General features: G+C 42.7%; 1 protein-coding gene across 3 annotated transcripts in view; it reads right to left on the reverse strand.

Annotated features, from left to right (window-relative positions):
• Positions 1 to 14,139, reverse strand: part of LOC139038260 (chondroitin sulfate proteoglycan 4-like) — a 41,424-nt gene extending 27,285 nt beyond the window's left edge. For 2 of the 3 annotated variants that reach the window (XM_070476673.1, XM_070476675.1), the window contains exons 1-3: positions 9,626 to 14,139; positions 7,525 to 7,995; positions 2,563 to 2,739 (exon numbers count right to left, since the gene is read on the reverse strand). In XM_070476673.1, the coding sequence (XP_070332774.1) occupies positions 10,090 to 10,806 (717 nt within the window). In that variant the 5' untranslated portion in view covers positions 10,807 to 14,139 and the 3' untranslated portion in view covers positions 2,563 to 2,739; positions 7,525 to 7,995; positions 9,626 to 10,089. The remainder of the gene's footprint in view (positions 1 to 2,562; positions 2,740 to 7,524; positions 7,996 to 9,625) is intronic. The other variant, XM_070476674.1, reaches the window with a different exon arrangement.
• Between the last annotated feature and the right edge of the window lie 381 nt (positions 14,140 to 14,520).

The following is a 14,520-nucleotide window of genomic DNA, read 5'->3' on the forward strand; positions in this document are numbered from 1 at the left end:
TCCATCCAACAGAAAATGGAAGCTCAATAGCCCCTTCATCCACCCAAGTGCAGCTTCACCCAGAGAGTGTCAAACGATGTTTACAGTCATAAAAACCACAAGATGTTAGAACTGGGAGGGACTGCAAGATGATCAAGGAAAACATACACATGCATAGACACTCACACACTCCACCCTGCAAATATGCTTATGGTTTTGCTATCGAGGAAGGTGAGTCCCAGGGATTGTTCAGTCGCTAAGTTGTGTTCAGCTCTTTGCGACCCCATGGACTGCTGCACACCAGGCTCCTCTGTCTTTCTCTATTTCCCAGAGTTTGCTTAAATTCATGTCCATTGAATTGGTGATGCTATCTAACCATCTCATCCTCTGCTGACCCCTTCTCCTTTTGCCTTCTATCTTTCCCAGCATCGGGGTCTTTTCCAGTGAGTTGGCTCTTCACATCAGGTGGCCAAAGTATTGGAATTTCAGCATCAGTCCTTCCTATGAATATTCAGGGTTGACTTCCTTTAGGATTGACTGGTTTGACCTCCCTGCTGTCCAAGGGACTCTCAAGAGTCTTCTCCAGCACCACAGTTTGAAAGCATCAATTCTTTGAAAGCTCAGCTGAGGCCCAGGGAAATTTTGCTTAAATTGGGCAGTTTACAAGCTTTTAACTCTGGTCTCCTAACTTTAATCCAGAACTTTCACCGAAGAAATGAGTTTCTTACTAGATAAATAAAAAATAACTTCAGAAAGAGCCAGTGTCAAATGACTACGCAACTCAAAACTGGGAAGTTGCATCTTTCCTGGCCTGGATCAGGCTATCAAGGAGGAAAATCAGGAATAAAGGCAATGGCCCCTGCCCCCAGCTACTATTATTTGTTTCTATTGAGAAAAACACTGGAATCAGGGATGGGGAAAGAGGTCTGGGCAAACTACTTGAGCAAGCAAGGTTCCTGGCAGACTGTATTTTCCTAATTTTAAGAAAAGACAAAGTCTAGGGCACACTTTTTTCTCCTCACAACTTAATGTTCTGAACATCTTAAATTGACAAGTACATTTAAATATAGTAAAGCTATTATTAAGTTGATAGTGCCTCTTACAATTGACGGTACCTCAGAACTGAACGCCAAGCCCACAGCGGGGCTTCAGTTCCTTTCCATAAGGAAGCCTGAGAGTTCACTACCTAATTCCTTGGTCCTCCTCTCCCTCAGGCAACTCTAGCTCTTCTCTTTCTAGAGCCTCAGTCCCTCCCCTGGATCTTTCTCACCCCGCAGTTGGCATCACTCAGCAAAGTGCTCAGGTCCTCTGCCGAAGTTCCTGAGCACACGGAGGTGTTAACATGCCTGCTTCGGACTTATTCCTGTAAGTCCACTTTAGTAGGAGCAAAAAGAAGAAAAACTCTGGAGATTTTTCTTCACTAATAAAACAGCCTTTGATCACACAGACACACTGGGAGAGCTTGAGTCAGTCATGGGGAAGAGGGGAAGAGGCAGAGCACAGTGGTGAGACAGCCAGGCTTGGGCACACTTGGCTTCAAGTCCACACCTTCCCTTGAGACTGCTCAGAGCCTCAGCACTCCCATCTATAACAAGGGTATTAACCACAGCAGTTCCTTTGTAGGGCTGTGAAAATGACACCAGCATGGAAGATGTACAGTACTCTACTCAGTAATAAATGTAAACTTTTATAACTGTGTTTAATAATGATTGACTCCTACCGTTCATCACACTAGCCCACAGCCTACTTCTCAGATCACTTTGCTGAGAGTGGGTCAACAGGTACTAAAATAAGAAGTGTGGAGAGAGGGAGAAAGGAAGCTGTAAACAGAGCGGTGGGGGGCGGGGAGCCAGGAGGCCCACATGGTTGACCAGTTGGAACACACTATCCCCAGGTACCTGGGCAATGACTGGGAAGTCAACTAAAAGATAAAGGAATGGATTCCAAAGATCTAAAAACACCATCAATTTTTCCCTTAAAATGTAGAGGCTGCATAACGAACAAACTGTAATAGAATTAAAAGCACTAAAAAGCCTATTCCCAGATCCAATTATTGTGAGCAAATAAAAACATAAAAGCTCCAGTGATTTTTAACAATGCAAAATTTTCTATTTAGATTAGCCCCTGGTGGGCTCCTGGGTGTGCTGGCATAATCATCCAGCTGGTGCCGGAGTGTCTTTTAAATCAAGGTTAAAGGTTTCTTGTTCCTTATTTCTTTGTTGTTCTCTTTGCTTTCTTCCTGCCCCTCTCTGTCACCTGCCAGGACACCACTCTCCAAAGATCCTTTTTCTCTTTGTGTCAACTACCAGCTGGATATCATGGTTATGTCGCACCAAGTTGTAGCTTGGTGGACTAGATCCTTTGTAACTTAGAAAATAACATTTTAGATGACTGGTTTAGAACAGCACAAGCCAAAACCAACATAATGTCTTGGTAATGACTAACATTTACTTAAAACCAGCTGGAATATGTCAACTATACATATATAGTCATATATCTTATTAACATTAGAAAGAATACAAAAGAAAATCAAGTGGGTAGCTCTGCATTATTATGATAAATCGAAAAGCACGGAGCACTTACCTGGAGGATTTTATTGGCTGTTATTACTGGAGCCTCATCATTTACTGACTCAATGGTCACAAAAAGAGTTTGGGGCAAACTCTGTTTTCCAAGCTCTGAGCTATTTGCAAAGATGGTGAAACTGTCAAGAAGCTCTTCGCTACCACCATGCACATAGGAAATCAATTCATTTTCTACCTGTAACCAACAAAAAAATAATCATCAAACTACTGGATATGTAATTTTAAAATATGACAAAAACTCTCTAAGAGAAATTCTGATATTTTATATCTCTTTAAAACACAGAAGCATGTGTTCATCCCATAAAATTTGATTCTGACAACCAGAGTGAAATTCTGATGGATGGCATAATTGTGATGAAGTAGTGCAGTATCCCAAAAGTAAGTTTAAGGATGAACAGAGTGATTGAGCAACATGGGGTATTAAAGAAAATGCTGGTCTGGTTATCACACGGCCTGAGTTCAAAGGCTATTTCAAACACTAAAATGGGTTGTAGGCGACATAATCTTCCCTTTCTTCCAATGGATCAGCCATTAAAATTCAGACTCTGCTTGTGTATTTAGAGAGACTAATTTTTGAAGTTGTAGACAATTCAGAAAGTTGGACAATTCAGAATATTGGGCTTAGGCTCTGAAGTTTCCACCCACCGGTTGGATTTCTGCTCTTTGGGGACACATGGACCAGTGAAACTATTGTGTGCATGCATGCCTGCTCAGTCAGACTCTTTAAGTTTCCCCAAACTTCTCTTTTCTGAGCTTAGTATGCATTATTCCCTTAACTGCTCTTTGTATGTGAGGTTACACCTGCTTCCTCCTCCTCCTGCAGAATACAATCATTTTTTGGTGCCTCTCTTAATAGCTACCATAAAGCTCCTAAGGACAGAGTATAATGAAATATATTGGAAATAAATTATTTTATCAAGCCAGATTTCTCTCACTGTAATAACCAAAATGCAAATGTTTACTTTATTCTGGTTGATTTCATCTTTCTAATTTTCATTCTGAAACGGTTGTCCAGTGAATTAGTTATTCCTCTTGGATTTGCGATAGCCACAGATTTCATCAGAATGCTTTTCATGTCTTTAAGACTCTGATGGAAGCATGGATCAAAACCAGACATCAGGAGAATTTTAAAGGTAGAAGGGAACTTGGCTTCACTGAACCTGTGACCCAAAAATACAACAGCAGAGAACTTCCAAAGCCCAACAGGAGTAGTTGAACTTCCAAAAAGTCTCTGGGGTTGTGTTTGTTTTGATAAAATACAGCCAACATTCTTAACAGTTCAACTTTGTCCAGTTCTATGGCGCACTTCCTTTGAGCAAAGACTTTTGATCTCTCAGAGGTGTCTCTGACAAGAGTTGAAAAGTTCACGAACTGTCTCAAGGGAAAGTTGTAACCACTTGAACACAGGTGCATGAAAGTTTCTTTGGAGTTCCCTGGGAAGAGTATTCCAGACCATAGGCCTGACCACATATTCCTGGGACATACTATTTTAAGCTATTTTTTTAAAAATGAGGAAGATGGCACTGATCAGAGGGCAGGAAAAATTCTAACCTAATATGCTTTAGGAAGATAGCATTTAAATAGACATCACATTCTCTGTATCCTTCCTGTAGAAATACATCATTTCCTCAATGGAGTGGTACTCTCTCAAATTACCATTTAAAATGTCAGTGTGCACGTGCATATGCTAAGTCACCTCAGTCGTGTCCAACTCTTCGAGACCCCTTGGACGATAGCCTGAAGGTTCCTCTGTCCGTGGGGATTCTCCAGGCAAGAATACTGCAGGGGCTTGTCATGCTCTCCTCCAGGGGATCTTCCCAACCCCGAGATCAAACTCGCAGCTCTTACACCTCCTGCATTGGCAGCTGGGTTCTTTACCAGCTGAGCCAGCTGGGAAGCCCAAAATGCCAGTTAGCAGGTATTAATCTAAAGGCAAGGAGGGTTTGGTGGGAATGTATCTGTTCCTAGCTCTAATGCTAGAAAAACATCTGCTGACCTTCAGGTACTTAATAAACTTGTAGAAAATCTTAAAAGATTAAAAAGCGTGTGGTCCCCCGTCACCAGTCAAGTTCAGGGAATGTTAAGTTGCCCCCTTCTGTTCACAGCAGGCTTTCCATCTGGCTCCATGGTAAATAATCCACCTGCCATTGCAGGAGACATAAGAGACGCGACCCCTGTTTTGACCCCTGGGTTGGGAAGACCCTCTGGAGTAGGAAATGGCAACCCACTCAAGTATTCTTGCCTGGAAAATTCTGTGGACAGAGGAGCCTGGCGGGCTACAGTCCATGGGGTCGCAAAGAATCAGACATGACTGAGCACACAGAAAAATAACAACAAATAAATAACAAAAATAAATCAACAAAAAAATAAGAAAAATAAATCACATTCTCCCTCCCTCATTGTTCTGAACCTCACTAGGGGTCAAAGGTGAAGTCAAAAGCCCTCCCATACTGGACCCCCCTAACCTCACCTACGGCCCCCCACCCTTGTGGGAAGCTCCACACCCTGAGCTCCTCCTGCTCCCCTCACAGAGCTGTTCACTTGCTCCTCCCTCTGCCTGAATGCTCTTCCTCCATATCCACCAAGCTCACTCTCTATCACGTCCTCCAGGTGTCTGCTCAAGGCTGCCTTGGGCCCCCAACCACTGTATTTGAATCTGAGCATCAGCACACCCAGACACACAAACATCACTGATGTTCCCAGCACTTCCTATCTCTCTTTCCGGTTCTATTTTTCTCCATAGCACTAATCTTCATTCATCTATTTTATTTATATAAATTCACTTATTTATTTCCTTTATTCTCTCTCTCTGCCTCTTTCTTTCCCCACCAGGAAAAAAAAAATCCATAAGGGCAGGGTTTGTTGCTGGGTTAATTCACTGCTTTACACTCAATACTTAGAACTAGCATACCTGACACATAATGGACACTCAAGAAATATTCATTGAATGAATGAAGGGCAAAAATGGCCAAGACCTCTCCTTCTCTGAGTCACTGAAGGTTATAGCCACAAGTTGTTAGGTGTCACCATAAGTGAAAATGACCATGTGTCAAACCCCAGGGACCTCAGAAGTCATAAAAGAAGAGAAATTGTAAAGGTCTTGAGAAATGGAGGATTTCCAGTCACATCAGTAAACAAAGGCTGTCATAGTGATGTTCTGGCTTTCCAAATGTGAATTCCTGAGCCTTATGGGCACTCAGGAAGGAGAAGAATACCCACAACCTGGCAGCCATTAGGCTGTAGCCACTCCCTACAGTGAGCTCTGAGCAGCTCAGGATATGAAAACAGGATACTGGCCCCAGCTAGTTGAGGTGCATGTGAAAGGAATGATTCAAGTGAGCCCAGACTCTTTGATCGTCTCATAAATAGAAAAGTGCTAAATTCTTTAGCTTGGTTAATCTGGTTTTATTTCATTAACAATAATCTTTTGATGTTCAGACTACCTGCTCTTTGTTGCAAATTTCTATATAGCCTGATTTCTACCCCCACCTTCTTGGAGCAGTTCTCTCAGGGTCACTTGAGATGCTGTCTCCTGGGCCTGAAGCCCTAAAAATTTCCACCAAATAAAACACAACTCTCAACTTTTAGATTGTGACTATTTTTTAAGTCAACAGGGTCACCTGAAGATCAGGAACATATAGTCTTGACTGTGAACAAGGCTACACAACAACATGGATACTGTAGGGAACACACACACTTGATGCATATTTCAACAAACCACGCTTAAATACACACTTCTCATAATACAAAGCACAGACGATAATGAATCGGTTAAGACAGAAGCAAAATTTAGGGCTCAGTCTCTCACTCAGAGTACATGGAGTGAATAGAATTAAATTCTGTTCACATGAGAGCAGGTGGTTATCTTATGTGGTTTGTCCAGCCTTTGGGAAGGAAGCTATGATTAAGAGATGGCTGCATGGAGTCACAGAAGAATCACCTCCCCTGGATCCCCAGTTGAGAGGCACCGAGCTCCAAGGTCTTTTCCACCCTCAGCACTCTCCACTTCTCCCCGTGGCTCTGAATACCACCTGATTGAGTCTAACCCTCTTGACATGTGCCTCAGGGCTCTCCAAAGTTGGCCCCTAAGCACCCTCCAGCACACTTTGTCCATCTGGGAACCTCGTGAACTATCCTTGGCCCCTAGAACACCATTCACTTCAATGCCTTCACGCCATTGACATATAGTCCCCCTTTGCTTGCATTTCTTTGCTTTCTCTCTTCACCTCTATTATCTCCCTGCTCTTTCACTCTATCCTAAAAGTCTAGCTTAAACTTCATTCCCTCTGAGAAGCCTTCAATTAGAGTCAAATGTGACCATTCTGCACACCCACAATATCACTGTTAAAGTACTACATGAAAGACAAGAAGAGTATAGCTTATATTAAAGTTCATGTGCCTAACTCCCCCACAGCAATTCTTGAAGGCAAAAAAATATGTCTACTTATCATGGAAGCCTTACATAGTAACTTGAACAGAATAAGTTTTTAGTAAATGGATTCAAGTCACTTGATGAGGTGAAATCCTTAGAAGCAAAAGGAAGCAGCAACATGCGTTCTTAGCTAACTGGACAAAGATATCCAAAGATGCTAGATAGCTGTTCATGGTTTCCATCCTGAAGACAGTGTGTTCCTAGGAGCTTATAAAGGAAACAATGGGGATCTGAAAAATACTTTGCAATATTTTTTTAAGTATGGAAATCATTCTTTTATTCATGGTAAGAAAGCAAACTATCACAATAATAACACTCTAAAAACTCACTGAGGATATTTAAGCAATGACTAGATGACCTTTTGTACAGGGTTATCATGGAAGGGCTTCTCCATCTGCTGAGAGGTTGGACCAGATATCTACTAAGGCCCCATCACTTCCCAAAGTCCATAAACCCAAGTGATAAATAGCCAATTTTTTTTCTTATCCAACATATCCAAATCCAAATATATTAACTGAGAGTTATTACCTGTTTCCTGGTAAATTTCATCAGCTTTACTCTTGGAAAATGAGAATTTTCAATATAACCATGTTTCGGTGGTTTGAGTAGAACAAATTCACAGTCAAGTCCCTCAAAATGCTTGCTTGGAATTCTGAAATAGTCTTCCGGAAGTGCCTTGGAGCCGCCTTCCTGGACTGTGAAATTTTGTACTGCCAGAGGAATCTGTTTAGGGACAACATCCACCAGGATTTCAAGTCTGCTCACAGCTTGGAAGCCACTCATAACATCCAGTATAAAACGGTCCTGTTGTTGGTCAGGCATTGTCTGTACATAATGGATGTAACCATCATCAACATCCTGCTGCGTAAACATCAAAGGGAACGTGTCCTCTGTACCCACGCTACCCTCCTCCGGTAAAGACCTTCGAAGGTATCCATGCACTGGCAGAGTTCTAACAATGAACACTGCCTCTGAAGGAACAAGGTCTTCATGCACAGCCTTGAGTGCACATTAACAACACAGAGACACAAAAAGAAAACCATTAATCTACGGAAGAGTCAAGACCCTTGATGAACCAAATTTTTTTTCTATTAATGTTCACAAATGGCTTAAGTTACAATCCAGATTAAGACACAGTTTAAGCCTGGGTCTGTTCTGGTAACCAAGCTAATATTTCAAATTTTAGTCCTGATCACAAAGACAAAGCAACATTGGAACAGTTACTAATGTATTATCAAGATATCATTCACAGTGACAAGAAACCTAGGACTCAGAAAATAGAGCTGAAAGGAATAAAATGGTATCTAGAGAAGGAATAAAAGATGGTAGAAGAAGTAGCAGTTAAAGCACTAAAATTGCAAGGCTTTAAAGGAAAGTCTATTTTTAAACTAGCTCAGCATTTTGAATATACTTTTAATTTACTGATTCAGCAAAATTCATCGCAAAACTTTCTGTGATAGATTTATAGTCCTTGAACTGTGTACACCCCCTTGTGGTGAAACTTAAATTCTCTAAGATCCTGAAAAATAATTGAGAAAAAAGCTGGGGGGTTCCATATTCTCTTGATCAAAACTCATTATTCAGTAAACCCTTCTGACTTGAATTCATTTCTGCTGCTGCTGCTGTTCAGTCGCTCAGCTGTGTCTGACTCTTTGCGACCTCATGGACGGTAGCCTGCCAGGCTCCTCTGTCCATGGGATTCTCCAGGCAAGAATACTGGAGTGGGTTGCTATTTCCTCCTCCAGGGGATCTTCCCAACCCAGGGATTGAACCCAGGTCTCCTATACTGCAGGCAGATTCTTTACCACTGACCACCAGAGAAGTCCAAATTCATTTCTACTTGATGTTATTGGCTGTATTTAGCAAGCAGGCAAACTTGTTTGCAGTCCTGAGGGTAGACTGAGAATAGGTTGCATTTGTGGCCAACTGTCATAAATCAGTTTACATACCCTGCACAGATTACTCATTCTCCCCTAATTCTGATCAGCAGGGCTGTGCTGCTAGAAGCTCTCAAGTCGGAGCCTCAGGAAACCAGGCGGCTTCTGGTGTGATGGCTCACCCTTGGCATTCCCCGGGTCTGGGCCAATTTATCCATCAATTTCAAGAAACTACACAAGGCCACATTCAGAGATAAAGAAATAAACTGTGTAATATAGTATCCTCATCTGTTTTAGGAATCCTTTTTATGTCTGTTAAATTACACTTTTATACCCTGCTTCACCACATTACAAACGTAACTCAGATCAAATGAAATATTGGCAGTGTTGCCATGAAAGATGAAAAAAGTAATGACCTCTTCATTGACTATAATATACACATTCCCTCCTCCTTCGCAGGTTATTCTACATTATAAACATATATGCATACTCGTGTGATCTTGTGCACACAGCTTTAAAATGAAGGGATTTTAGGATTCTTTATATTCCATTTCCAACTATAGAACAATTAGCAGTATCAAAATCATGAAACGTTCTGGCTTTTCTTCTCAATGGCATCTGCATTTTTAAAAAGTCATTCCAAATACCAGGAGAGAAATCAGCACAAATCAGCTCTCAGAAGCAAACAAAGAGATCATTTGTCCCTGCGGTTCCAGAGGGGGAGAATGCTGGGACCTGGGACCACCACCTACCTGGAGCCTTTCTCTACTCAGTTTTACTGGTTTTCCTTCTTCAACCACAAGGGTCTTGCTGTGCAGAATTCGTGTGTGATGTTGGTGGCTTTCTGAGTCCACCTGCACGTAGACTCCCACATACAGATGTATATCTTTAACTCACACTATTAGGTTGAACATATCGAAGCTGCCACTGCCGTCATGCCTGTAAATCACATGCCCTTGCTTCAAGTCATGCACGGAAAATGAGCCAGGCGCTGAGCTGTTGACCAGCACGCTGCCGTGGTTTGGGGGCTGCACGATGTGGAAATGGACCTCGTGGTCTGTTCTGACATTGTGGTTTGTGGTGACACTGAGTTTGGCTGTCGTGAGGCTGCTGTCTTTTCCTCTCTGTACGAGCAGCCCCGTGTTGTTGACTACACGGACGTAGGGGTCTGACATGCTGACCTCGAGGAGGGATGACGTGTAGTGGACACCGTCAGTTACAAACAACACAAAGCGGGCCGAGTCTGCACCCCGGTGCCTGAAGAGCACGCGTCCTTCCCACGGTCCTCTTGCCCGAACCGGTAGAGTTTCTGAGTTGGGTCACTGGCTTGCACCAAGTCCCCATTCGGGATGCCCCACCGGATGTAGAGCAACTGCCCGTCGTCGAAATCTGAGTCAGGGTCATGGTAGCAGAGATCTGAGAGGGTCAACAAGCGCTGGCCATTCTGCACAACCTGAAAGACCTTATCCACCACGCACACTGGTTTCTCGTCATTCTTTAACTCCACAGAAATGGTGGCTTTGATTTCTGCAGACAGATGCTCGGTGTCAAGATCCCTGAACGCTCCTTCTTGGTCTGGTCCTGCGGTGGAGGCCACGAGGAGGAATTCATCACTCTGGGTCTCACAGTCATCGTGCTCATATATCAGCTGCTCACCCAGGATGTCTTGATCTGTGAAGGCGGTGATGTTGTCCTGATTTCCAGGAGAACCTGAAGAGCGAATCAGTTTCAGCTTCCCGTGCTGCGGACTCTTGGTGACTGTATATTGGAAAGTCCTCTTGTCCAAGGTTTGAGCAAATAATTCCGACTTTGTGATTAATTTCCCTTCTCCTTCTTTTACAAGTAATCCTCTATTTAAAATAATATGCCTCCTCTCTGCTTTAAAGTTGATTTTGAAAGTATAATCTTTTGATTCTATGTGTTTTGCAACCATCAAGAACCTGAAAATATCTTGTGAATGTTCCCTGGGCCTCTCCTGTGGTTCATAACTTATCTTACCGTCTGTAATGTTTTGTTGGCTGAAGACTGAGTTTGTCTGTAGAACTTCTGTGCCAAATAGCAATTTTCCTTTCTTAGGTGGGGCCAGTAACTTAAAATGCAGTTCCCTCTCAGCTACTTCCACCCCCTCTGTCACGGCCTGTAAGTGATCAGAATTCAATACGTGCCTGTTTATTTTACTGATCTCAAGGGCAACATTTTTCAGAAGGGTAAACTTTAGCCACTGTATCGTAATAGGAAACACCAGCTCTTTGCTGCTTTTTCCTTCTATGTCAACTTTAAATTTAAAGTGATCCGTAACATTTTCTAGTTGCAAATCTTTGAATGTAGTACAGTACCGAATTGACTCTGATCAACAGAATGCTGAGAAAAGGCACTGATTTGTTTCCACTCGCCACCTGGCCCTTGTTGCTGAATTTGGCCAAAGCGAGGTGGATAAGTGATAACATAACAGGTGTCCACCTCAGGGCATTCACCATTAACCTCCACTGACAAGTTGCTCTGTGTAATCAGAACTGAACTACCCTGCTGCACGGCCACACCGGTCCAATTGGCCACTGCCAAGTCCCAAGGAATAGCCATGACCCACAACACCACTGTACTGCTAACCAGCTCTCCATCATTTGCTCTCAGAAGGATCCAGGAGTTTGGATGGCCCCTGTGCACATAGAAAATGTTGCCATCTCTTAAATCCTCATATGAGAAACCATTAATGGCTCTCCCAGGATCATTGACATTTTCTAAAAACCCAGCATCTGAATTAAAGTTGCCAAGCACTGAGACACTAAGACTCAAGGAATCTGTATCTGGGTCTGAAATATGTATGATATTTGGAGTCAGTCGTTTCTTAGAATTCTCAAACACGAGAAGCAAATTTCCTTCAGGGAGCTTAAGATTTGGGGGATCATTTACTGGAATGACAACAATGTTAAACACATAAGAAACATGTCCTTGCAGGTAGAGTGGCACTTCCCTCTTGCTATTGGAAGAGACTGAAAATGTGACATAATCCCTAGGTTCTTCTGAACCGTCATGGACATACCAAACATTCCCTTGCTCCAAATCCAACAGAGTGAAAACTTTCTCCAGTCCTTGCTCGGGGGAAACATCTAATCAAAGGAACCCATGAACAGGCATCTCCTTTATTTTAAACAGTATCTGAGACTGATGGATACCCAAATCCTTTAGCTCCACATCCACCTTCATATGCCTTTGTTCCAGTAAGGCTTGTCCACCTTCTTGGATCTCCAAGTTATTCAGGACCAAAAAATAGCTACTCACATCTTGAAGACTAGGCTTGCCCACCTCAGAGTCAGCAGTGGAAAGGGGAACTTCTGCCAGCAGCAGTTTCTCCATGGTTGTTGCAGAAGGATTTTCATTATCACTGCCCTTCATTTTACACCCAGCAGATAAATCTTTGGAAACAAAGGCATCCTTTAATGCTCTCTTTTCTGAGTTGGCTTCCAAGCCTCTTAAGCACCCTTTAAAAGAGATTCCTCCAGCAGATTTCCCAGGCACAGAGGCAAGTCCTAACCTCTTAACTTCTTCTCTCTTGTGTCTATCAAGACCTCCCATGAAGAGGGGACCTGCAGATACAAACCGTTTGCTCTGCAGAGGCAGGTTTGCCCTTACTGTTTGTTCATCCACCATCAGGCCCAGGCATCTTTCAGTGAATCTGAGTTGAATATCGTGCCACTGGTTGTCACTAACTAATCTAAAAGAAGAGAGCTGAGTATCACTCCCATTCCTTCCTACATGAGCCTTCAAAAAACCTTTAACTATTTCCAAAGCGACAAAATCTCCTTCCCTACCTGACTGAAATAAAAGCAAGGCTTGCTGAGTTCCAGTCTGCAAAGCAAATTCCAACAGCCTGTCCCCTTGGAACTTTCACTCTGGGAAGGTGACATAGGATCTGGAGCTAAAGAAATTGATGGATTCATCCTTCCCTGCAAAAAATTCATCACTGCATCCTAGTGACACCTCATAAACTTTCTTAAAACCAGGGTAAGATCTAAGAGAGGAAAGGATCTCCCCCTGGTTAAACACCACATCCTCCATACAGCCACGGAAATTGGGGAGCTGTCCATCGAGATATGAGACATCAAGTCCACCGCGGCCTGTTATGTAGATTCCGTACTGAAAGTGCAAATTGTGCATCCCACCAGTGATCTGGCCAGTCATCTCATAATGTTTGTCAGTAACCAGAGAGACATGATCCTTAACACAGTACAACTCCACTAAATGCCAAGCCAAGTCATCCACACGAAGTCTTTGCTCAGAAAGAAGCACTAGTTCACCTGTCCCCAGATTCACTCTCACCTGAAAGACAAAGAATCACAATTAAGCAATCTCATCTCCTAGTGTTTTATTGAGAAAATATGGCCATTCACAAAGAGAAAGAAAGAGAAACCTGGACATGGAAACCCCTTCCCACACTTATGAACTACATACTGAAATTGAAATTTTCTGAGTTGGAATATTTAAAACATGTTCGTAAAATTGGGGAAGATCTCAACCCTTACATGTGGCATCTGATTTTATTCTAGTGAAATAACAATAATCAAGTGTTTTGTTCTCTTTCTCTCAGTGTTTTTCCCTCCAGTAATTGAATCACTGTACATTTTTAAAGATTTAAAAAAATCTTACCCGTAAGTTTCCTGATAGAAGTTCTATTATACACTAGTCATTTACCCCAGCTGCAAGAAAAAGTAATCCCTGTGGTTTGCTGGTTTGAAATTTTAACTGAAGAGATAGCTCAGAGGAAACTTCTATGATATTGAGCCCCACGTAGCTTTCACCATAAAAAGATGCTGTAGGAAAAAAAGAAGTTAGTAAACTTATTACACGGCGACTGTTACACTTATATTGTCATCTCCCTGCAGGAGAGACCCTGCTGAAGACAGCTGTCTTACCCAAGGCCACACCTGCTTCCTGGGGTAGCCCACAGATCTGTCGTGGGGGTATAAATGCTGTGTTCTCTTGCTCCAACTCAGGACACTTCTGATGGGTCAGTCCCTCTTCAGAACTCTCAAGAGGGCTCAGGCTTCTACTGAAACTGAATTGCAAATCTGCTTCTCTATCTACCCAATTCTGCTTCTTTCCCTTCTAAAGGGGCTAATCCTAAATCGCTGATGGTGAACTGGTTTTATAGTGAAAGGGAACACATTAGCCAGCTCTGAAATATCAACCTATGAGAAATATAGGGTAAGTAGCAGCAATGAGAACAATGGAACTGGATATCCATCCATAAGTTTGAATGAAACTTTGGAAAAGATAAGGAAAAACTAGGATAGATTAGCTGACAATTAAAAAGTAGGTGTGAAAGCCAAAGGACTTCCCTCATAGCATATAAAGTCTTTCTCATCCCCTACAGCAGGTGGGCAGGGGAAGTTGAGACTCTCACCCAGGAAATGGCATTGTCAGCTTCAAACAAAGTTCAAGTTCCAATCACGTCAGGCTGCCTCTGACAAGTCCAAGGTCTTGTTTGGGAAAGAATGGAAACTTGACTTATGGGATGGGGACATTTGGATTGATGCTCAAATACCCTGTGTCCCTAGATCCCTCTGAACACTCTGATCCTGAAGAAAAGACCCATTTCCTGATTAAAGCGACCCTCCCTTTACTTAAAGAGGATGCAGAAACCTCTCCC

This window comes from Odocoileus virginianus, chromosome 14 (assembly GCF_023699985.2).
Source record: "Odocoileus virginianus isolate 20LAN1187 ecotype Illinois chromosome 14, Ovbor_1.2, whole genome shotgun sequence".
In the NCBI taxonomy this organism is placed as follows: Eukaryota; Metazoa; Chordata; class Mammalia; order Artiodactyla; family Cervidae; genus Odocoileus; species Odocoileus virginianus.